Genomic DNA, 25849 nt, shown 5'->3' on the forward strand with positions numbered 1-25849 from the left:
ACTGCAGCATTATTCTATTCATCCACAAGTCTTTACAAATAAGTTTTCTGATTAGCTACTACTGTCTGCAATAAATGGGCAAAATATAGGCAGCTTGTTGCAGTTTAGAACTTAAATATATCTAAAAGCAACATGTCCACTTGCCTAAAATGTCCAGTTTTCAGCCATTTTGAGATGCTTGTAAATTTTTCTAACACTTTGTTTTGATCTAAGATAAACAACATATAAGACCATTAGACCCAACTATCTGAAAATGCAAACATTAAAAACTTGTTGAATCCACACCAAAAATGCCAGCATTTTTAAATAACCCTATTTATGTGTTACTAGAAACCAGTCCCCTCTAATCTGCCAACTGGCGTATGTGAAGGGTGCAACTAATTATGAGCCATTTCTTGATAAAAAGAAAGATATGGTTGGTTATCCTCTTCTTGATCTGGTCTTTATAGTAGACAGGGGCATAAATGAAGGGGGCAGTAACCTTTTAGAGACCTTCATTATGGTTCAAATAAAGGTCTCTAACTTAATTTAGATATTTAGATACTTAATATCTAAATATCTAAATTAATTTCAAAATAAAAACCATTATTTCATTAAATTCTATTTTATTATAGGTAATCAGTGGTCTGCATGTGGTCTGGACCACCACCCTTCCCCCCCCCCCCCACTCACTAAGGTGAGGGGAGGGGGTTTGGGTGGCACTAATCAAAGGGGAAGGGGGAAACCAACTTTTAGTAATATAATTAACTTTTGTTAATTCCCTTTTAAGACCATTTCATTGTATGTTTGCTGGAGAATCTGGCACACATTTTTGATTGTCACTATCAAAATTTGAATCTAATGGTAAAAGCATGAAAAAATGCAATAAAGTTCTAATGGCCTTAACTGTATATTTATTAGAAAATGAATCATTATGTTTTATGCTAGAAAATGGATGCTTGTATCTTTGTAAGTTGGTTTCCCCCATCCAACTTTGATTGGTGCTTCCCCAAACCCCCTCCCTCCCCTCTCCCTCACCTTAGTTAGTGGGGGCAAAAATTGGCATGGCATTGACATGGCAAAAATTTCAAAAGAAGATGTTAAAGCTGCCATAGACGCATCTCCATATCCATGTATAATTCATTTTGATGGGAAGACCTTGTTTGAGCTAAACAAAGGAAAAATGTTAAAGAGGGATAGAATGGCTGTTTTAGTTAACATTAATGGACAGACTTACCTACTTGGAGTACCTCCACTAGTGTCATCCACTGATGAAGATCAGTTCTTAGGTGTAATGAACTTAATTAAGGAGTATCAACTTACATCAAAAACTAGATGAATATGCTTTGATACAACATCATCCAACACTGGGACGAATAAAGGATCAGTTTCCAGAATATCTCAAGAACTGGATAAGTATCTCCTCCAAATAGCATGTAGGCATCATGTGACTGAATTAAGAATGCTTCACTTTTGGAAATTAGTGACCAATGAAGAAACTAGTGGACCTGATAATCCTCTTTTCAAAAAGCTTAAAAATATTTTTGAAGAACCTAATTTTAACTATAATTCAGTTCTACTGTCACGGTTTGATTGGAATAAGGTTAAAAGCAGTTTTTTAGAAAAGGCAGCTATGAAGTCATTAACATTTTGCAAAGCATACGTTAGTAAACCAGGTATTATAAGAGATGATAGAAGTGACCTTGCAGAATTAGTTGTCACGTACTTATCCCCTATAACATATAAAGTAAGAAAAACTGGTGCTATTCATCATGCATGATTTTTAGGAAAAGCAATTTATTATCTAAAGCTTCGGCTTTTATCCAATCAACTTACATTTGTTCAGGAAAATGATAAACTGAAAATTGAAATTAAGCTTATTACAGAATTTATTGTTTGCTTTTATGCAAAATGGTATCTACAATCTGAGGATGTCATCAAAGCTCCTTTTCTTGACATTACAGCCATACATCAAATGCATCTGTACAAGAAGGTATGTACAAACCCAATAGCTGTCAATGCTGTATTAGAGTCTCAGTATAAACACTGGTAGTATTTGGATTCAACAATGATACCTTTAGCTTTGCTAGATGATGAGTTAGCATCAGAGGAGAAGGCAAAAATTGCATCAGCAATTCTGTCATTTGATATGCCTAGCTCTGACTATCATAAGCCTGAGAATAAAGTAAAGCAAGATATCAAGGAAATTTATAAAATGAATACAAAAATTGGGAAAAACCACCATCCTTGTCTGCCTTGGTTGATGTCTTTTCTTACCTGATTTTTGACATGATTGGGTTTGATAAGCAACGAGTTCAAGACTGGCTCTCACTTCCACCAAACTATTGGCATACTCAGTCATGCTTCAAAAGTTTTCAAAAATATGCTGAAACTTTGATTTTTCTAAATGACCATTCAGAACGGTCAATAGGTATGATGGGGCAGTATATTCATAGATATTCTGATGAAACTGAAAAGCACAACAGATTGCTAACTGTGGACAAAATTCGATCTGTATTCAGATCACAAGAACAAAAATCTGGTACAATTTCAAAGATTAAGTTTAATGATGGACTTGGTGTGATGCGAAAAAAGATAGAGAGGCCTTGTGTGTATATGTTAATACACACAAGGCTTATAAATATATATATATATATATATATATATATATATATATATATATATATATATATATATATATATATATATATATATATAAATCTAACTTTAACTACAAAAATTCTGATTTTCATGATTTTCAATACCACCAAACATAGATTTTTGAAAAGTAGGAAAAAAACCATATATTTTTAAACAAAAATATAGGCCTATATACATATAGCAGAAAAAAAAAATTTGAAAAAAAAAAAAATTACCCCTCCCTCAAGGCGCCCGAAAATTACCACTTTTAGGTCAATTTTCACCTAAATTTTAAACTTGGGGGGGGGGGGAGTGATCAGACAGCGCTCAAACTTTGCAAGGCTCATTTTTTATACATTTGCCCCAAATTCAGGGGGTATGGTTTTTTAGATTTGAAAATTCACTTTTTTTGAATACCCCTAATATATATATATATATGTATATATATATATATATATATATATATATATATATATATATATATATATATATATATATATATATATATATATATATATATATATATATATATATATATATATATATATATATATATATGTATATATATATATATATATATATATATATATATATATATATATATATATATATATATATATATATATATATATATATATATATTATATCGAACTTCACTCAATTTCGCACTTTTACAGAATTAATGCAAAATGCTTCTTGCATTAATTCTGTAAAAGTGCGTGAATAAAGGTTGTGTACAAAATTGTACACAACATGAATTTAAAAACTGTATATTTTTATATGGAATGCTTAAGCACAAAATACAATCAGTGTGAAAACTGTATTGTTAGATTAGAAATTGAATTTATTCTTACTACATTAAACCCTGCAGTGACTTTTAAACGACATTATATTTTTGCCAAACATTTCTTTTTAAAATTTAAAATTTAATAGAATTTATATATGTTAAATTTAAAATATTTACTGAGCCTTTGCCAAGTTGTCAAAACAAAATACTGTGATATGAGGTATACAAATGCACACCTTTTATGAGAAGGCATGGTATATACATGCATATAAAAGCATACTTAGATCAGCTTTTTGGCATTGTACTGAAAAAGGGAACTAACTGGGGTTACAGTATATATATTGAATAGTATAGGGAGAATGGGCAAGGGAGTTGCTGCTGCATTGACTTAAGGTTTAAAGCAAAAAAAAAACAGTAAATAGTAACAAATATAGTGAAGTAGTAATTGATTAATAAAAATAATATAATAAAAAAAAGGTAAATAGTAATAAATATAGTGAAGTAGTAATTAATTGATTCAAATTACTTATTATCACAGTCAACACAAGCTGTATAGACAATGGAGGTTGTTCACATCTTTGCTTGTTATCTAAAGATATTTCTGTGTGTCAATGTCCTACAGGTGTTCCATTAAAAACTGACAAAAAATCTTGCAGTGGTAATATATATATTTTTACTATTCTTTTACTGTTTGTGAATTTTTTTGTGCTTGTTTTATCAGGTTTTTAATGTTAATTTATTTTGCTTGTTTGTTTTTTTATTTTTAATGTGAATTTTTTTGTGCTTGTTTTATCAGGTTTTTAATGTGAATTTTGGAGTTAGTGATTAAATTTTCATTTGTTTTAATTTAGGTACACTCTATGATTAAAATAAATGTGTAGTTTAAACTAGCACATCAATATCGTTATTTACTATTTAATTTATCCAGCTGATAGTAAAAAGATTTATCTAATTATTGATATTTTTTAAGCATGATAATAATAACATATCTGCGATTAAAAAATTAATTTTTTTTTTACAAAATGATTGATATACACTTGTGTTATTAAAATGTTTTTTTAACACTTGTGTCATTTAAACAACTTGTATGATTTGTTCATATTTTATAATGTTTCTATGTAATTTCATTTCTAAGAGGTTTTTTAAAACATTAACTACTTCATTAAAATACCGTTGAAATATCATTATAATAGTTATAATATCTTGATCATAAATGGTCACTTTTTTTTTTTTCTATTTTTGCTAAGAATAGCACAGTAAAGTTCATAATAATTTTTATTTTTAAACAACAAGTTTGTTCTTTGTGATGCTCTAGATTTTGAGTACCCAATTTTCCTATTCAAAAGCTACTTCAAATCTTTTCATATTATTTGCATAAAGTTTATAATGGTATTGCAGGGTGAGTATTAGCCATAGAAAACATAGAACATAAAGGCTTCTCAACCTTGAATATAGAAAATGTATGTATGTATGCATGTATGTATGTGTGTGTATAAACACACATGTGTATCATGCCTATCTTCTTTAATAGAAACTTTTTTTAAAACTTTTTGAAGAGATTAAGAAGTTTTTATTGGTTGGTCGCAAAGCAGATATTAGAATGATATCACTGGATGTAGAAGAAGTTGTAGATATTGTTCTTCCAATAAAAGAAATGCAGTATGCTAATGGTATTGATTATGACATCTTAGAGCAAATGGTCTACTGGACTGATTTTAATACTAAAAGTATTAATAGAGCATTTTTAAATGGAACAGGTATATGTTTATATAAAGTTGTTTAAATGATAAATATAACTTAATGATAAATTTATATGGCAAATTAATGTATATCAAAATTATGGGTATTTATAATTTTTTTTTTTTTTTTGGGGGGGGGGGAGGCTTTTATGTAAAAAAGTAATTATACATATAAAAAAAATTATGCTCAAATGAAAGAAAAAATTTCTTTTATTTGAGCATCATTTGTTTGTGTTTGATGAATGATAATATTTAATATACAAGCAAATTTTTAAATACAAATAAAAACAAAAATGAACTAATACAATGCAGGGCTTGCGATAAAGAAAATCACCCAGTATGTTATTTCGTGCTCATAAAGTTGTAATAAGATGTCATGAAATGTGATTATGCGGGCTTGAGTGTCAAAGAAAAAGTTTTGAATATACCGTTTACAGGCTTTTTTTCACATGATAATGGCAATCATGCCTGCTTTATCACAAGTCTGCAATAAATAAAAGTGGATAAATGATTTAATAAAAACTGCTTCAGTTAATTAATGCTGACTAAAAAATTCATTCATTTGTGAAAAATGGCTTCAATTTTTCCATATTTAATAATAAAAATTGTATTCCGGAAACCAGTCCAAACCACAAATGTGGAACTATTGATGTTAATTTTTTTTTTAAATAGTATGAAATCACTTTATGTTTACATAAAATATAAGTTATTTTTTAAGTTTAGGCAGGTGAGGCTCCTTAATTGTGCCCAAAACAATTTACATAGGAAAAAGTCCTGATATAAAATCCTCAATTTAATTGTGGATAAAGGTAAAAGGAGATTGTAAACCTTGGATGTTAATTTTCCTAGTGATAGTATCACAGGTTAATGCTAAGAACATCATGTCCTTGTAAATTTCTCTAACTTTTACATTATGTTCCATTTAAATAAGAAAATGGTTTTATGGATACCTATTCAAATCACATGAATGTGGAATCAAGGACATCAAACTTTAAAATTTATTATTATTTTAAGTTTAAGTTACTGTTTACTCCCCATAAGTTAAAATATAAAGAGTTTTCAAGTTATTAAAAATCTGTAATTTTCAAATGATTGCTACTCTAATGAATCTACTAAGCTAACTAAAATTTATAACTTGAAAGATTATAAATGCATTTTTCAATATTTTTTTAAAAATATATCTACTGGTAATAATAACTTATTAGTTTTTAATATTTGTAAATATATTCTAAAATAATCAAATAGATTCTTTTCTAAAATTAAAAATTGATAAATGTTATTTCAATCTTTTATAAATTTATAGGTCATAGACAAGTTGTAAAGACTGATATAGCAGAACCTGCTCACTTAGCAATTGATTGGATTGCTCGTAATCTTTACTGGAGTGATACATCACTAAACCGAATTGAAGTTTCACGTCTTGATGGTTCCTCACGAAAAATAATTGTTTCTGAAAATCTTATTCAACCGCGTGGAATTGCTATAGATCCTGTTGGAGGGTTTAAATTTTTTGTTATTCCTTTAAATTATATTTCATCATTTGAAATTAAGTATATATATATGTGTGTGTATATATATATATATATATATATATATATATATATATATATATATATATATATATATATATATATATATATATATATATATATATATAAACCTTGAAATGAGGAAAAATGTGGCTGGCAATAAATTGCCGACCTCAAACTGTTAGAGGTCAGCAAAAAAAATTTGACACAAAGGGGTTACCATGAAACATAGAAATGAGGACGGCATTGTCAAATGCCGGCTCTAATTCTGAGGGCTGTATATATATATATATAAATATATATATATATTATATTTGTTATAAACTATATACATGCTGCTCATCTAAATCAGCAGTATAAGATATATATATCAAGCCTTCCCGGAAAGCACGTGTGATCGTTTTTATATTGTAACCGTTTTAAGAATTCACAGCAAAATAAAGCTATAAGAAACTAGAGAATTAATAAGCAATACTTGAAGCAAAGTACCGAAGACTATACAAAATACAGGCCTTGTTTTAAATAACAAATGCTTAATGCATTAGCTTAATGTGAGTTTGACGTCATAAAATTCTCTTTATCTTTTTTTTTTTTTAAAGACATCTAAACTACCGCAATATAATAAATTTCTGCGGCCATAAAGACCATAAAAAAAACGCGACCATAAAAAAAATAATGTAATTAACAAAAAACAATAAAGAAATGTTATATTGGAATGTTTATTTTCTTTAAATTTTTTTAATTATTATTAAATAATTAAATGAAATATTAAATTTTTTTAAATGTTTAACAAACTTTTTTTTTCTCAACATTAATATATGCATTAAAAAATTAATTTATTATTTAAAATATGATTTTTTTTAATTATTATATCTTAGTTTTTAATTTCTGCTTTGTTACTAAAAAACAGTTTTTTATTTTTAAAAAGTTAGGGAGTAAAAAATTAAAAAATTAACATTTTATTTATTTACATTACCAGTGATTTGTATTTGTTTACAGCAAGTTTTGTACGTTCAAAACGTATGTATTCTGCAAATTTTTGATGCAGCCTTAGAATTCATCTACAATTTTTAGTAAAAGAAAAAAAAAATAGTATAGGACAGAATGGCAAAAAATATTGCGATAAAAATGAGCTCTTTATTTTTTCAAGAAAAAGTAAAATTAAAATATTGAACAATATTTATTAATATTTTAAAATAAAATTGACAGTTAAGTTCTACTCAAGCATAAACTTTAATTTTATTATCTATGTAAACTTATATATATATATATATATATATATATATATATATATATATATATATATATATATATATACACATATATATATATATATATATATATATATATATATATATATATATATTTATATTTATATATATTTATATACATTTATATGCAAATTATACAATATATATTTTCTATCAGTTAATTATTTCATGAAGAGTGTCTGTTAAAATATCATCTTCGTTATCAATATCACTATCTGTGTCATCTGTATCGCTTGTTTCAATTATTTGATCAAAGTCTACTAAACTTTTCTGAACTTCTTGATCAGATGTAGTAGTTAGACATTTTCTATGCTTTTGCATATATTTTGCGAGAGAATTCTAAATAATTTTGTTATAATCTTCAACCGACCAAAGACTATAGTTTCCAAGAATTACAACACAATCAGCAAGTGCTTCGTGACTCAAAGAGAGTCTTTTATCTGATAAAATATTTGTGACAGTGCTAAATGTCCTTTCAACTTGTGAATTTGATCCAGACATACTCATAATTAATAAAACAAGGCAACATACATTTTTAAATTAAATATAATATTTTTGAAAAATAATTTTCCACAAACTGCGCACCGGGTGACAGTCAAATTCAGTTTTAACTAGCCACTTTACTTTTTTCCATTCTCTTAAGGCGTCTCTTTGAAAATCAACGCTTTTTAATGGCGTTTTTAAATATTGCTAAGAAGGTTGATTTCCGGCACTCCCGATTCTGGGTCTTTATATATCCAATGTATTGGATCTATAAATTTTCAAAAACTATAAATTCTCTTGAGTAGTCTTGAAATCTACTTAACAATAACAAAGACAGTTTTGAAAAAATCGTTTTTTTAATTTGACGAACTTCCATAATTGATTCATTATAAACAAAACTATTCATTTCTAATACTACGTTGACATACGCACAATTTTTAATGTGCCTTCGTTTATCGCCAGCCTTAGCAAATGAACCTTCTACATCATTTTTATCAGTGACCATGTAACGGTTTATAAAACTCTCAATAAATTCATCATCTTTTCCTATCGCTTGAATTTTGTCTTTTATCCCTAATAGAATTCGATTTATAACTGTTGGAATTTCATAAGCCAATAACTCATTAGTTTCAAATATTTTTGCGACTGGAACAATAACATTTAAGCTGTCTAGGTACAAGCCAACTTTGCAAAGGTAAGAATGGCACTTAAATTATTTTAATAACCCCTTTACTTTCGCAACAGTTTAAATATTTGTCTGCTCACTTGCATAACTTTGGTAAACCATAATAAAAGCTGGCCATGTTTCTAACAGACTACAAACTCCTTTCCTCCTATGTCCAACAAACCTTGTTCCTGTAATTTTTGGTAAATTGTAGTGTGTTATACCAAGGCATTTTGAGGCTGCTTCAACTTCCGCTTTTAATTTACCAGAGTTCCCTAATAGATAGTAGTTAGCGATATAAAAGTCGTTAATTTTTGTAAAATCAGGGATTTCTTTAAATGCTTCTTTTACTGCCAATTCAACCCTATAATTAATGCAAAGAATTTTTATCAACCATGGGCGACTCTGCTGCAATTGTGTCAGTACACCGTTATGTACACCAAAATTTACACTTGCACCATTTGCAGTTGCATATATCACTTTGTTAGTATAACGTTCAGATCTTATTTTAAATAATGATGCATCTGATTCAAATATGCTGTTTATACCATTAGTTACTGAGTTTGAGTCACTGCCACCAAAGAGTGACATGTCCAGCAACTCTGTGACCATGTAGATCGGTATACTATTTCTTTCCGTTCGAACTAAACCAGTTCTTTTTCTTTGCCCGTTTTTCTTGCCTGACTACCGTCACTAAGAATAGAAAAAAAGTTGCACCGTTTAAGGTTTTCAACACATTTTTTACATACGGAGTCAGCACAACATTTAATCATTTCTCTTCCAGTATGACTATTCTCATTTCGTTTAATTAAGCTTGCGCCAGTTAATTTTGCACACTTCACCTTAAATGAAGATGTTAAACGCATCCATTAAAAAAATAGAACTTGTAAGCATATACAGGTAGAAAAATAAAATAAATAGGGTAGATTAGGGTAACATGAGCACCTTGGTTATTATGAGCATACCCAAAAGCTTCTAAGATGTAAGCAGTGAAACTAAAGTTGTTTTATAATTTTTGAATCAACTTTATATGAAGCTGTGACAACAATATGGTTATAACAAGAATCAGTATAATTTGCGTAAAATTATATGTAGTAAATAGCATTGTGTAATGCGTAATGATAAAATTTTAACAAATTTTTTGTTAAAGTATTATTATTACGCATTATGCAAAATATCATCATTTGTTATTAAACATTTAGTTTTATATTAAACATTTAGTTTTGACTTTATTTAAAAAAAAAAAACATTTTTGTGTAGTACGAATGTGCTCAAATTACCCAGTGTTTTTAATTAAAATTATCTAGTTCAAAGTCCTAAAATTGCAGTGCTTTTGATTGCTTTTGCAAAACATAGCAAACATTTTTAATATTTTAACAATACAAAATATCTTTAAGTTAAATTCAAAAAATTTGTAATTTTATCGTTTTCAAGGTTTGAGTTAATAAAATTGAAAAATTAACAGACTATCTTATTGTTTTTTTTTTTGTTGTTGTTGTTACATAAAACAAAGTAGTTTTGTTTCAATAAAAAATGGCTTAAAATTTGATTTTTTAATGATTTATATAATACATTTTGTTAATAACGATTCATTATATTCCACAAATTAGTTCAAATTGTTATGTTGTTATTTTTTATACTTAATAAATATTATTTTTTAAACTTAATTTAAAGTACTCATATTACCAAGTGGTCTGGGTAATATGAGCACTTAGGCTACTTTTTTAAAACCTCTGTGTTTTTAAGAAAAATATTTTGGATGTCTGAATACCTAAGTAGATCATAAGTAGTGTCCCCTAAAAATTGTTTATTTAAAAAATTTTGGATTAAGCATAATTAATTTAGAAAAAATTCCAATTTTGGCTTAAGGTGCTCATAATACCCTATTCTACCCTAACAGTTAAATAAAATGTTATAATGGCAGGCCTTGTTACGAGATTTCGCTGCGTAGCGAAAATGCGTAACGCATTTTGAAGTAACTCAACTTAGCAAAATATATTTTGCATCGTTAGAAGTTATATTGCGTCACTCGCGTCTTTTCAAGTACCGCATTATAATTTAAGTTATTTTATTAACGCATTAAAAATCATACAAACAGTTTGTTTTTTTCTCACTATAACAAAAGTTACAAATAAAATCTAAGTTCCTATTTAAAAAAACATTTTTATCATTTTTTTCAAATATGAACTAAATTTTATTTTGAAAAGAATTTTTTTTTTCATGAAATGTAAAATAATGTTTGTTTATTTTCTTATGATTTTACAGTTGGTTTTTGGTTATTTTATTAACTGTTAATAAATTTTTTCTTATTTAATTTGTGAACTCTTTTTAATAATGTTTTTAAACTAATTTTTAACAAGAACAAAAAAATTATGAAACAAACTGTTTCTTTAACAAAAAATCAATTGCTTTTACTTATGACTTTATTTCTTCTGAATAAACGTTACGTCACGTTAACGACAATCAAAAGATAATTTAAATATTCTAAATATAAGTTTTTGCGTAGCGCAAAACTGCTGAGCGCGTAGGCAAATCGCCTTTTCGCAAGCAAAATGCGAGCTGCGTAACGCTTCTTAACAAGGCCTGTAATGGCAAAAGTGGTATTTCACTCATATGTCAGACAAGTTTTAAATCTTACCAGAACAGAAAAATGTGAATGAGGCATTGTAGGATGGCACCCAATTTCATTGGCAATTTTTACCAGATTGCGGTAGCAATTTATCATGAGTATTTCTATCTGTAAGGATGGATTTAAGTAAAAGCTTTTTGACAAGTTCTTAAAATCCACCTGTAATATATATAAAAATTATTTTTAAACAGAGTTCAACCTCTATCAATTTGATTACCAAATATTTTCAATTTATTTTATTTTTTTGCTTGCGAAGACATTTTTTCATGGTACAAAAAATTTTTAGTAAGTTACTAAAAGTAAAAAACTATTTGTTAAGTTACGTTAGTAAGTTACTTGAACATATAAATTTCGAATTTCAAATCTTTTCATTTCTATATATTGTAAAAATTGCCAAGTTTGGTAACCTAACTTTTAAACATTTTTATTTCTGGCATAAAGAAGTATTTTTTAAAATCCACACCCTGAAATATAAAAATAGTTGTAGCGTTTATTTAATTTGTAAAAATTAAATAATTAGAAAAAAAAATAAAAAATAGCATTTAACATTTTATATAGAATCAGTACATCTAGTTTGATAGAAAATTCAATTCCATCTTATAAGTTTGGTCTAAAGAGCAGCAAATATTCGTTAAAATAGCCTAAATTTGTCTTTCAATTAAGTTAGGGTCTTAAAAAAATGACTTCTTCTGCCCTTAGAAAGGTTACATTATGCAATTGTTATTGTTAAAAATAAAAATTTTTTTTCAAAAAAATATTTTGCCTGCATTTCATATTTAAAACGTTTATTACACACAAATTTTCAATAAAATAAAACGATTTAAAATAAATTAAAAACATTTTTTATGTCATTTTTGTCAATTAGTAACGTGTTACTAAGCGATGAAAAGTACCATCTACAAAGACTATAGAAGTGCGCATAATTTACGAGTGTGTGAAACATTTTAAAATTAAAGTATTATTTAAAAAAAAAGAAATAACTGTTAATAATCAAAAAAAAAGTTCAGAAGCAAATAAAAAAATTAAACAAACAAATTGTATCAGAAGGTCGCAAATAAACAATATCTTTTTTTATGGATTCATATTCACTAAGTTACAACAAATATTATTAAAAAAAAATTGTAAAAATTAAATTACTTTTATTTTTTACAATTTTTTAAGGGGGCCAAATGAAAAGAAGGTACCTTAAAAAAAAAAGGTTATTCATCTATAATATGGAAAAATTTTAATAAATAATGGCGCTAATGGGTTTTTTGTCCCAGAACATGACCGCTCTCGGCGGCCTGCTGTTAACTTATTTGCTTTTAAATTGAAATGGCTTGAAAGTAGAAGAAGTTATTAAAATAAAACATCAACAATTTAAATTAAACCTTTACATTTTTTGCTCCTTCTTTATTATTGTCAAAGTCTTCATTTTCCAATTGTATAGCATAATTGTGAGTCCTACTTGATATATGTCTACTAGTGCTATCTCCTTAAATATTACTTGTACCATTGATAAATCGTAAGGCAGCTGCTCTTACTGCTCCATTAGTTCTTAATAAAAAAGTGCTTCGATGAAGAGCACACAATTTACATATGATTTTAACTACATAAGTAGTTTCTTTCTCTGTAATGGTTTCAATTTGAAAATCCTTGACAAACTCTTATCTATTAAAAGTTTTCAAAGTAACTCTCTTATTTTTCAAAGTACTATCCATATTTTAATTTTTAAAATTTAGTAAAGAATAGGAAAAGTAAACTTTATATATATCCTAGTTTGTCTTCATTTATATAGAAATATTAATAGTCATTAGTGAAAAATAACAACTGTCATTAAAATGTGCCTTGTTATAAATTTCATGGAGTCTGCAATGTGTGCTTTCAATAGGAAATTTCCTTATTGACGCGTTAAAAGTGTTAAGTGGAAATTATACTCTATTCTTGATTTATCTAAATTTAAGTTTTCTTAACAATTTTATTGCCTCGTTCGTAGAAGACTTCGTCATCATCAACAGAGTGTCAATTAAATGTTGCGAATAACAGTTAATTGTCTGCATCCTTTCTTTCCAAAAAAAAAAATAAAAAAAAATGCATTTTCCAAAAATTTAATAATATCTGAGGTAATACAAAACTTTAATAGTAAATATATCTTCTACTAAAAAATAAAACGGGTAAAGATCGGTTTGTGTGCTAACTTTATTGGAAAGTCTGAATATTACACATACCTTTCACATATTAAAAATTAAAAGAATAATTTAACGGGTGATGCGGAAGTTATCGGACAAATCCTAATTTCATTATTTGAGCATAATAATTAGTTTTTGTAGTTTTATGCGTAGGCATAAACGTTCTATAAAATATAAACTTTACTATTTGAAACACAATTATTTAAAGTGAAGTTAAATGCAGCTGAACGAGAATCTTTTCGAAAGCGACTAAAAATGTTTTTTGTAAATAAACCTAATATAAAAAATAAAAAAAATCGTAAATCATTTTGAAAAGGAAGGATTTGCTCAAAGTACAATATATGATAACCTAAAAAGACTTGAAACTGTTCAATCGTTTTCTGATAGAAAGCACCCTGGTCGTCCGACATCCTGGACTAGAGAAAAGAAAGCGGAATTAGCGAGACTTGTCAACAATCGAAAAGGGGTCAGTCAGAGAAAAATAGGTATTAAATTTGGTGTAAATCAATCGACAATTGGTTGTCAGTTAAAAAAAATGAATATTTAATATAGAAAACGTGAAAAGACTCAAAAATACACTATAGAAGAACAAAAAAAGACAAAGAAAAGGAAACTAGTTAACCAACTCTATAACACAAAATCACTTCTAGTTATCGATGACGAAAAATACTTTTGTTTTGCAGGGGACAACATGCCTGGAAATTAGGGATACTACACAAACAACAAAAAGACATGCCCAGAAAGTGTTCGTTTTATAGAAAAAGAGAAATTTCCAAAAAAATTATTGGCACAGAAGGTTTATGAGGGAGATTGGCAAGCTTCAACAGAGCAAGTTTTGATTGATCGCATTAAACTAAAACTACAAGAAATTGATTTAAACTTTTTACAGTTGCATATGAAAGGCGTCAGAGCAAATTTGAGATCAATTGCAGATGGTGGTGTTTTTTCATATAAAAAATAATATATTTTTATTAAAAGATAAATGCTTTATTTAAAAAAAATATAATAGTAGGTTGTTTTTTTATTTATAAATAAGTTATTGACGTTTTTATTTTGTCCGATAACTTCCGCATCACCTGTTAAATAACCTTTTAATCATTTTTTTTTTTAAGTTTTAAGGATTTTTCTGTTCACTTTTTGAATAGCGCATAAACTGTTAATTATGTAAAGCTGCTGTTAAAAATAAATACATTTTGAATAAATAAATATTTTATATAAGGTATGACATTGCAAGACCTTATTTTTATTATATATTTTGTATTGGTTTGCTTTAAGCGTGTTTGCGTTCAATATTTGCGCTTTTCAAGCAAAACAATTGATCATTACCATAAAACAAATAAAAATAAAAATAACTTAAACAGCAATAATATAACTTTTTTGTTTTTTGTTATTCAGTTGTTTTTACTGTTCAATAGAGGTTTAAGGAATTTCTTTTTATTGCTATAAAAACTTGTATAAATAAATATACTTGGGCTTGCTAAATAAAAAAACGATACATAAAAAAATTTATCGCAACATATAATTATAGATACTTCTTTTATGGTTTTCTTTTAAGTTTCATTTAGTAACTTTGTATACAAAGCAAAAATTGAATAAACTTGTTTTTTCTTACTAATAACAATAAACAATTTTATTGATGATTTTTTATAAAATTTGTCATTATTTATCAAAATATATAGTATAATATATATTTTGATAAACAAAGCTTAATAAAGCTTAAGTTTTTTCATTAGTAAATAGCGCATATATCCAACATAATTGTCATTCAAACATTTTTACATAATCGTCAAAGTGGTTTTTTGTAAAATTAATTACTTCTTTTATCTTACCGCTTAATAGAGCAAGTTAAAAGTTAAAAAAATATAAAAGTTGCTTCATGTAACTCGCTCTAGGCGTATGTAATTCATATGTAAATTGCCAGCAACTTAACGCTTTAAAACAACGCTTTAAAACGCTGAAATAGAAAAGCTAAATAAAATAAGCTCAAAAAAGTAATAAAAAAATAAATTAATAAAAAAAAGAAAATTTTTGTCAAAAAAATAATATGCCTAAATATTTACTGTTTTTGATTTCTTATTTTAAGAGTGTTTACTATTTTCCACTATCAAAATTGATACAAGTTTAGGAAAAGAGTAGATGGGAATATAACGAAAATAAAAATATTTTTTGATATACTATTTTTTTGTAACTTTTTTCATTTTTTTCATTCAACTTTTTTCATTTTTTCATTCAACTTTTCTTGTATAAAGGAAATACTTTATAAATTGCAATACAAACACGGACATTTTTTTAATTTGTTTTTCAAATGTCTTTGCTAAATTTTACTATTTTTATCAATGCACAGGAAAGCGAGAAAACTAATTGCTATTTATTTTCAAAAAATTTAATTTTTTTAACAAGTTTTTCAAGTAAAAAAATGAAACGATGCTGCAAAATTTTGTGGGCTAGTGTATTATTAATTTACTAAACTTTCTTAACAAAATTTTTAGGAGCCTATTTAAAACTTTTGTTTAAGTTTTTAAATACATTTTTTTAAACAGAACAATCGTTGTGTTAATTATCTCTAGTAACTTGTATTAACATTGGAAATTGGGCAATTTAAAAGAAACAATTTCATACATGCATCAAATGCGGTAAATACATTTATTAAAGAAATGTTATTCTTTTATTTAACTTATTCTGTCATTAACAAAATTTATTAATCAAATAATATTATTTACAAATAAATAACTATTTATTTTCTTATTTTCCAATTATATAAAGATTAAGAAAAATTATATAAATATATTATATATACAATTATACAATATATAATAATTTACATATATAACATATATTTACAATTATATATATAACATATATTTACAATTATATATATAACAATTATACAATATATAATAATTATATAATAAATATATTATATATACAATTATATAATATATACAATAAATACAATTATATAAATATTAAGAAAAAAAATCAAATATACCAAAAACTTTTTTAAAAGGGAGAAGACGTAAAAGCAAATAAACATAATAAACAAAAACATGAGAAAAAAATCAACAAAATTTCTTAATGTTTTAGCGTAAATAGCAAATTAGTTTCTTAATTATATGGACTGATAAAAATTGTGACTAAATTGAATATCAAAACTTTCAATTGTTGTTAAATCGTTATAAAAGATGTATTTTTCAACAATGACTCTAAAAAAATGAATACAAAAGTTGTATAAAAATTTTATAAACAATTTTTTTTTTTAATTTACTTTATTTAATTAATAAATTTTCTAGTTTATTTAATTAAACTTGATATTTTATTAAATTTTCTTTTCTTATTTTTTATTTTTTCTTAGTAACATAATGCTTAAAACTTATCCATAATGCTTTACATTTATCCATTAGAACATTATTGATGTCAACCTCCGGTAGCAATAGATGCTTGATATCATGGAGTAAGGCGTTTCCAAGAGCTGCGCCGAGATTTGAAGAACATCCGCCTCTGACCAGCTCCATTGGATATCTTGGAAACTTTTGAATACTATAATCTGCCTGAGTTCTTTTACTTGGTTTCCATTCATCCTGTTGCTTATGTAAAAAATTTAAAATACTTATGATAAGTAATTTTATTATAAATAAGTGTTAAATAAATACTACACAAATTAAAATTTTAAGGCCACGCAAATAAAAGTACCTGAGATGTTATTATTTCAGATACACATTCTGGGGGATCTGGTCATAAACTTGAAAGCTCATTATAAATACGTTTGTGATGTGATATATTTCCTTTCTTCTCTTGAATCCTGCTGTTTTGTTTTAAAGCAGATGTATCTACCGAAGACATCTGAAATAGCCATTTTGGTCCTGTTTTTAGGGCATATGCAAATAATGTGTTCCATTTTGCATTTTTTTATTTTGCACTTTACATAAACATTGTTACATGATACAATATCCAATGAGCAGCAACAAGCAGATATGTCAAAAAGTTTATCTAGTTTAAAATCTAGGTTTCGTTTGATATTTGCATTAGCGTGTTTGCGGTTTATGTTTTTTACAGTTGTAAATAGATTTTTAATTTTTGTTTCAATAGATTTATTGTTTATTAAAGGCAATTGTGGATTGACAGGTAACCATATAGATTTTAAAACACATGAAACACCCTTAACAATTGCCCAAAAACTTTGGCTTAATGTCAGAACAATCTAGGAAGTAATAAAATTGAATCAACTGTCTGTATGTGCTTGGATCCGTTGTAATTAAATCACAAGGGCAACCTCCTTAATTCTCTTCGATCTTTTCGATCTCTTCGACTTTTCGATCGTGAATAGGATCTTTTTTTTATTTTCTAAAACTAAATACTTTGTTAATATTATTATTACGAGACACATGAATTATTTGCAATAAATTAGTAACACTTTATTAAAGTACTAAACTATTTAAATTTTGCACAAAATAATAACTTACTTAATAAAAATATTTTTTTCGATTAGTATTCTTTTTTTTTTTTTTTTTTTAGGAGCCCCAAGAACGGTCTTGTCACAGAGCACCGCGGAAGTGCATTTAACCAGGAAGTTCACAGCTCCTTCCTTACTGTGACGCAAAAATATGTCTAAAGCTTGTTTCGAACCTGGATCTACTGCTTATAAAGCAAGCGCTCTAAGCACTGCGCCACAGCCATAATAAATTACTAGTAAAACATGCTTATTGTTCAGTTTAATTTATTTTAACTACATTATTTCATTCTACAAAAATAACATTTATAAAATACAAACCAGTTAACATGTAAATCTAGTTGTATAGACTCGGGCGAATTAAATAGTATATTTTAAGAAATATTTATTAGCCGCTTATAAATTTGATTTTTTGGCGTTAAGTTAAAAGCAGTTAGAGACTTTACTAAAGACTACGAAACTTCAAAGTTAAATATTGTTTACAAACAAAATACAATACATGCGTGCTTAAAAAAATGAAGAAAAATAAGTTTTATAAAACAGCAAAAAATAGTTTATGAAGTATGCAAATCAACTCCATCGAAGTTCCGCAAAAAAATATTCATTTAAAACACTTATGTTTGCTATTTTGGTTTCTTACGTATAAATATCCAACTTTATGTTGTTTAGCGGTACTTACATACCAAAATAGACCTGCCCTAATATATATATATATATATATATATATATATATATATATATATATATATATATATATATATATATATATATATATGTGAATATATACATACATATATTGCATCGGAACCTAAAAATGTATTTGCAGGGCGGACCCATTAAAGAAGGAAGACCACAGTTTACTAATACACGTGGTTTCCTGTGGAAACAAATTAGATTCCTTTGCAGCTAAAGATTGTACATTTATGTTATTCATGGCAAAAATTGTTATTAAAACCGAATACTCTCCCTGCGTACTAGACGTTAAACTAGTTAAAAATTTTTGAAAAACAGTTATGGTTCAATGTCGACATTCATTTTCTAATACTCTCAGGATAACCATTAAATCTAGAAAAAATATAACTATCCTAGAATGTTTGGATATTACTTTTTTTTTCTTCTGATTTACAGATTTAGCGTAGTTTGTTGTACTGTTCATAAGATTTCAGCTTTTTTGTTTTTAAACTTTTAACACACTGCATTCTTATGCCATGCTAATTAAAACAGTCTATGAGAGGTCCTAATTTTTGATTCATGATAATTTGCTTTTTTTAAAATTGTCTGTCAATGGTTATCTTATTCTATGAACTTCATCTTTTCTCCTCCAGTAACTTCGAACTCTCATAGTGGTTGCTTGCAGCCTTGTTGAAAACAAAGATGTTGAAAAAAAAAACAAAAACATTTAGTTCTCTTAAGTTTACTATAATGATTATCATAGGTAACCTCGTTATCAGAATACACTAATTTTTCCACAAGTTTTTGTTAAGATATGAAATATGAAATGTGAAATAAAAAGAAGAACTGAAAAGAAGAATGAAACTTTAGTTAGCTTACTTAAACTCTTTTGCAAGTGAGAAACTTTAAAAAGTTATTTATTTAAAGATTTAAATGTTTTAAATTAAACAATAATTAATGATTATAAAAGTAATAACAAAAAATATTTATAAAATTATGTTATAAGAGTTAATTCGTGTCTTGACTTTTATAAGACTGTAGCAAAAATGTCTGGACCATAAGTTGAAATGTTAGACTTATTAACATTTCATTTTGTGGTGCAGGCATTTTTGCCACACTTTGTTGATGATATTACTAAAAAGATTTTGAAAACCTCTAAGATCTAACTTATGATATAAAATACAAGATTTATCTGAGAAAAATGGACTTTTGAAAAACATTAGCTCAAAGACCATCATTAAGAAAATAAAGAATAGAATCCAAGTCATTCTTGATGTAATAGTAAGAATAGAAGTCAGTCTTAAAATAGCATTAAGAAGTGTAATGGTAGAATTTGATATGAAAGAGGTATGAGATAAATATTTTTGTGAGAAAATTATAGCATGATTAGAATCACCTAAAAAAGAACAAGGAGAAGCTGAGCATAAGATTAAATAAAAGATACAGCTTAAATCAGTTTGTGAAGGTTAATAATTAAGGTTTTATGAAAAGAAAAGTCATGAAGTTAACTATCTGAGTAAGATAAAAATTTTGAGCTTAAGAGCCAGCTCTGGTACCACTGACTTAAGAGTCAGTAGTACTAGAGCCAAGCTGTTCAGTGTAATGAGGATTAAAGTCACCAATAAAAATGAATAAGAGCAAAAATGATAGAACAATAAAGAACAAAACAAGAAAAGAATAAAAAGATTTAGTGACAAGGTACCCATTAAACCCATATTAAAGAATTATCAAAGGGTTCAAACTTTCATGACAAATAGATGAGTTGATATGTTTGTATGTTCCCAAGCTAAGTGTTTAACAATTAGAGTCTTTTTAAATCGAAAGATAATAGATACCAACACCAAGTTTCAAAGATAAAACTTAATGTCTCACAAAGAGCAAGTAGATCTAGTGAATTTTGCAAGTTATTTTAAAGGCTGTGAATATTTGTAATTTGGTGGTAATGATATATTTTTTTTTAAAATAATTTGAGGCGCTTAAATCATGTTTTAAATTAATAGAGAACTTGACTCATAAATAGTGCATTAAATCCTAAACAATAACTAACCCTAACCTATGCAGTTGCTTCATTCCTGTTAAGTAACCCAAATTTGAAACAAAGGACTTTTATGTGACTTTAAAAATTATCACTAAAACATATACTAATATTTTACAGATGTTGATGGAATCAGACTTTCCAAAGAGCTTTTACAAAGTTCAGAAAACCTTACTACCAGCCAGCCTAGGTACCATTAAACTGAGTTTTAGAATTTTACCCTCATTAAGTGTTGCATTGTCACTACTAAGAAGGATTAGCAACAAATCATAAGTGGAGTCAAGAAGATCTAGGGTTCATTATCCTATATAGGAAACATTGTAACACAGATTTACACCAGTCTATTAGATGAAGGAGTGCGAGGCTCTACAAAGATTTTAGGGGTCTACAAAAATTTTCTGTTTACCCCTAAAATCTTTGTCTAGGTTACTTAATACTTCTTTATACTTCTATAAAAGAAAAGTAATAAACAGTAACAAAACTATATAATATTTAAAATAAAAATTTATAAATATATATTTTCATAAAAATAAATCACTTCAGATAAATATATAAGAATATGTCATTCCCAATGCATTAAATAAAAAAATTTACTTTTATACTGTTTTTATACTGTTCACTTTTTTTGCGTGCCAATGTAGTATCAAGACACTATTTACTGAATAGAGAGCCCAAAGGTAAGGGTTATATTAAGTCGAAGTTAATTTTTCATAGCCTTTGCCTAATAATGCATTTTCTACAAGGTGATAATGCATGAGGCTGTACTAAATTACATTTTATCACTAGCAAGTTGATCATGATGATTCAAATCTTATTTCGACAATGTTTTGCTGGCAAAAGTGTGTCACTCTTTTGCCAAACTGAAAGCCTTTGAATTTCAAAAGCTGTATATATTCACTGTAGCGCATATAGATATACATTTTCTGACTTTTTTGCTGACCTAAACAACCCTCAGAATTAGGGTTGGCATTCAGTAATGCTGACCTAACTGCCGACCTCAAAGTGTTTGAGGTCAGCAAAAAATTGCCAACCTCGTTTCTATGTTTTATGGTAAGACCTTTGTATCAATTTTTTTTGCCAACCTCAAAAAGATTGAGGTGGGCAAATTATTGCTGACCTCATTTTTCTTAATTCCGAGGGTTGCTTAAATCCATACAGTTTTTTTTTGTGCAAAAATAAGAAAAATAAAGAATATTCTAAAAAATTTATCTGTGCCCCAACCCAAATCCTCAGTCAATGTAGCAACAATTTTCTATATCAGCTGGCTAATGCCATACTGATTTAGGAAGTTGTGAAGGCTTCAGTTCATACATTGACCAACCCTCGGAATTAGGGTCGGCATTCGGCAATGCCGACCTAACTGCCAACCTGATAGTGTTTGAGGTCAGCAAAAAATTGCCGACCTTGTTTCTATGTTTTATGGTAAGACCTTTGTATCAAATAATTTTTGTCAACTTTAGTTTAGCTATTTTAGTGTGACATCAGAGATGTTATCTAAACATGCATTCATAGTTTTATATATGTATATATTCAGCCTCGGAATTAGGGTCAGCATTCGGTAATGCTGACCAAAAAGTGTTTGATATATATATTACATATATATATATAATATATAATATATATATAAATATATATATATATATTTATTTATATTTAATATATATATATATATTTATATATATTTATATACATATATATATATATATATATATATATATATATATATATATATATATATTATATATATATGATATATATATATATATATATATATATATATATATATATATATATATATATTTATATAATATATAAATACATACATAGTAATTATTTTAAAAAATTAATTAATTCTTAACTTTGAAATATGTAGTCACATCTACTGGAGTGTTTGGGGAAATTACACAAGAATTGAGCGTGCTGATTTAGATGGTGGCAACCGAAAAGATATTGTTTGGGAAGATTTGCAGTTTGTAAATGGTATTGCTTTTTATAAGAACATTCTTTACTGGGCTGATGGAGGAAAAAAAGAAATTGGAATGTATGATACAATAAAAAAGCAGCCTTCTAAACTTCCAGCTGAAGTTTTTCATCCATTTGCAATATCTGTGTTGGATAATAATTTATATTGGACTGATTGGCGACGTGAAGTAACTCGTTTTAATATTGCTACAAAGAAATGTAATACGGTAATGCTTTGGTCTCAACTTTTGTTAATATGTTATGAAAATTTAGTTTTAAAGTAAATAACTATATAAGTTGCTTTATAATTTAATTTATAGAATTATTATTATTTGAAAAAAACAAAATGTAACAAACACTCTTTAATTAGAATTATTATTATTTGAAAAAAAAAAGTACTTTTCATATACATTTTAAATTATTTTTTAACTTTGACATCATATTAAGTTTGTCTGAATACTTTTATTTTTAAAATGAGTAAAAAGTGATAAAGAATTTTGAAATATTTTTGTTCCTGTAATAGATATCTTTTATAATTTTATTTTCTACTCTTTACACCCTCATTTGAAGTATGTGCACTTCTGTTAAAGCCATTTTTAGATATATGTTTTTTGTTTTTTTTTAGCTTATATCAGGTGACTCAATGGCTGATGTTATGGGTATAAAAGCTGTTGATACTCAACTATTAACTGGTTACAATCCATGTCACTATCAATATACTAAATGCAGCCATCTTTGCTTTTTTAATGTTATGAAAAATGCTTCCGTTTGCGCTTGTCCAGCAGAAATGGAGTTGTCTCTTGATGCTGTAACATGTATTGGTACGCTTTATAATAATTTATGTATTAAGTCAAAATAAAAAATTTTTTAAAAAGATTTCTGATGATAAACAGCTTTAAAAAAATTTTTAAAAAAGAAAAATAATAAAGATTAGAAAATAAGTTGGAAAATTGTTGGAAAATATTAAAAAATTATTGAGAACATAAATTGTTGAAAAAAGGACTAGAAAGTTTAAAACTAAGAATTTCTATCTTGAAATATATGTTATAATGTTGTTATTTATTTTTCATTTAGTTCCAAATGGCTTTCTTTTATACTCTGGTAGTATTGATGGACTTAAAAAGTTGTCAATAGATACAAACAGAGCTTCAAAACTGTCAATGCCAAACTCTAAATCGGCAAGATTACTGGAGATATATTCTAATGAAAGTCGTATCTTCTGGTTAGAAGAAACAGATCCCTCTACTATTAACAGTGCATATTTAAATGGTAGTGGATTTAAAACTGTTGTTTCTGGAGGTTTAAAAGATGTTAATGGTTTAGCAATTGACTGGATGGCTCAAAATATTTACTGGATTAATGGTAGGATTGAAGTGGCAAAGCTTAATGGTTTATTTCGGAAAGTCTTGATCTATGGAGAAGACATATTGGAGCCTACTCTGATTGTAATTAATCCAGTAGTTAGGTTAGTTCATTTTTATGTAAACTAAAAAATATTTAAAAAAATCTAAAATTTAAAATTAAAAGTTATGTAATCCCAAAAGTTGTTTCAAAATTTTTCCAATAAAGTAACTAATAAAGAATTATTTCTTTTGTACATTGTTATATTTTTTTGTCTACAGTATAGTATTATTTTTTTAATAGTATTCTAAATACATTTTGAAATTAAAAGTTACAACTATAAGCATTGAGAAATTAAACTAATAGAAAAATTCTAAATATTGAGATTAATAGGTTTTTGACAAATAATAATAATATATATAGAATGCTTTGTGTAATTAAATAGAATTATTAAAAATAATAGAATATTTATGTCACCTTATCCTCTACTGATGAAACCTGTCATGAGATAAAAAATTGATAGGTTTGCTATGCTTCTCCAAACTAAACATTTTTTAGGGCAGGATGTTTAGTTTGTAAACATGTGGTATATTGTGTATACACAACTATAAATGCGTGTTTAGATAAGCTATTTCAGTGTGATGTCACACTAAAATAGCATGCTGCCAGGGGCTTTAGTGCGTACATCAACTATCTTATAGCCTACTGCCACAAAGAAGTGCCACTACATCAACTGAGGGTTTGGAATAGGGCAAGGCAGCCCTATCCCAAACCCTCAGTTGATGTAGTGGCACAAAAAAAAAATCTTTTCTTATATATATTACTAATAACTGCAACCTGAGAGCTCTATATGTCTTCTTTAGGAAACTAATATTAACAGTTAACAGCACAGCAGCAGTATTGTAATATGTTTACAACCTTATTTTTATACAAAGCTTAAGTAGGTCTTGTGATGTGATTTTTGTGTGTTATTTGAAAGCATAAATAGTTCTGCACGTGTCTAATTATTTTAGTTATACTGCATACATTTTAAATAGGGGAGTAAAAATTTGCCCTGTGATTGTTATTTGTTTAATAAAAAATACTACAATACTTATGATTAATAATTATATACATATATATATATATATATATATATATATATATATATATATATATATATATATATATATATATATATATATATATATATATATATATATATATATATATATATATATATATATATATATTCTTGAATGTAGACATCATGTATGAGAGTATGTAAATTATTATTTTATAAACATCAATTAATACGAGTTTCTCTCGATACTAAATTTATTTTTATTTTTATTAAAGAAATTTTCGCTGGATTGTTGTGACCAGCGTCTTCAGCTTTAAAGTTTTTTTTGTTTTTTTTGTTTTTTTGTATCATATTTTTAAAACAGCAGTTTTTTTTTATGTCAATGGGATGGCTTCATCTTTTTCTGATGTAAGTGCGCCATAAATGGCGTCCAAAATTTT

At 26.7% G+C, this 25849-nt stretch overlaps 1 protein-coding gene across 2 annotated transcripts in view; it reads left to right on the plus strand.

The window, feature by feature from the left end:
- Window positions 1-25849, plus strand: part of LOC100198100 (low-density lipoprotein receptor-related protein 6) — a 60928-nt gene that overhangs the window by 9858 nt on the left and 25221 nt on the right. For both annotated transcript variants that reach the window (XM_065791527.1, XM_065791526.1), the window contains exons 4-9: window positions 3945-4064; window positions 4963-5163; window positions 6449-6644; window positions 22917-23232; window positions 23631-23826; window positions 24080-24470. In XM_065791527.1, coding sequence (XP_065647599.1) covers window positions 3945-4064; window positions 4963-5163; window positions 6449-6644; window positions 22917-23232; window positions 23631-23826; window positions 24080-24470 — 1420 coding nt within the window. The remainder of the gene's footprint in view (window positions 1-3944; window positions 4065-4962; window positions 5164-6448; window positions 6645-22916; window positions 23233-23630; window positions 23827-24079; window positions 24471-25849) is intronic.

The sequence above is a fragment of the Hydra vulgaris genome, chromosome 02 (genome assembly GCF_038396675.1).
Source record: "Hydra vulgaris chromosome 02, alternate assembly HydraT2T_AEP".
Classification (NCBI taxonomy): Eukaryota; Metazoa; Cnidaria; class Hydrozoa; order Anthoathecata; family Hydridae; genus Hydra; species Hydra vulgaris.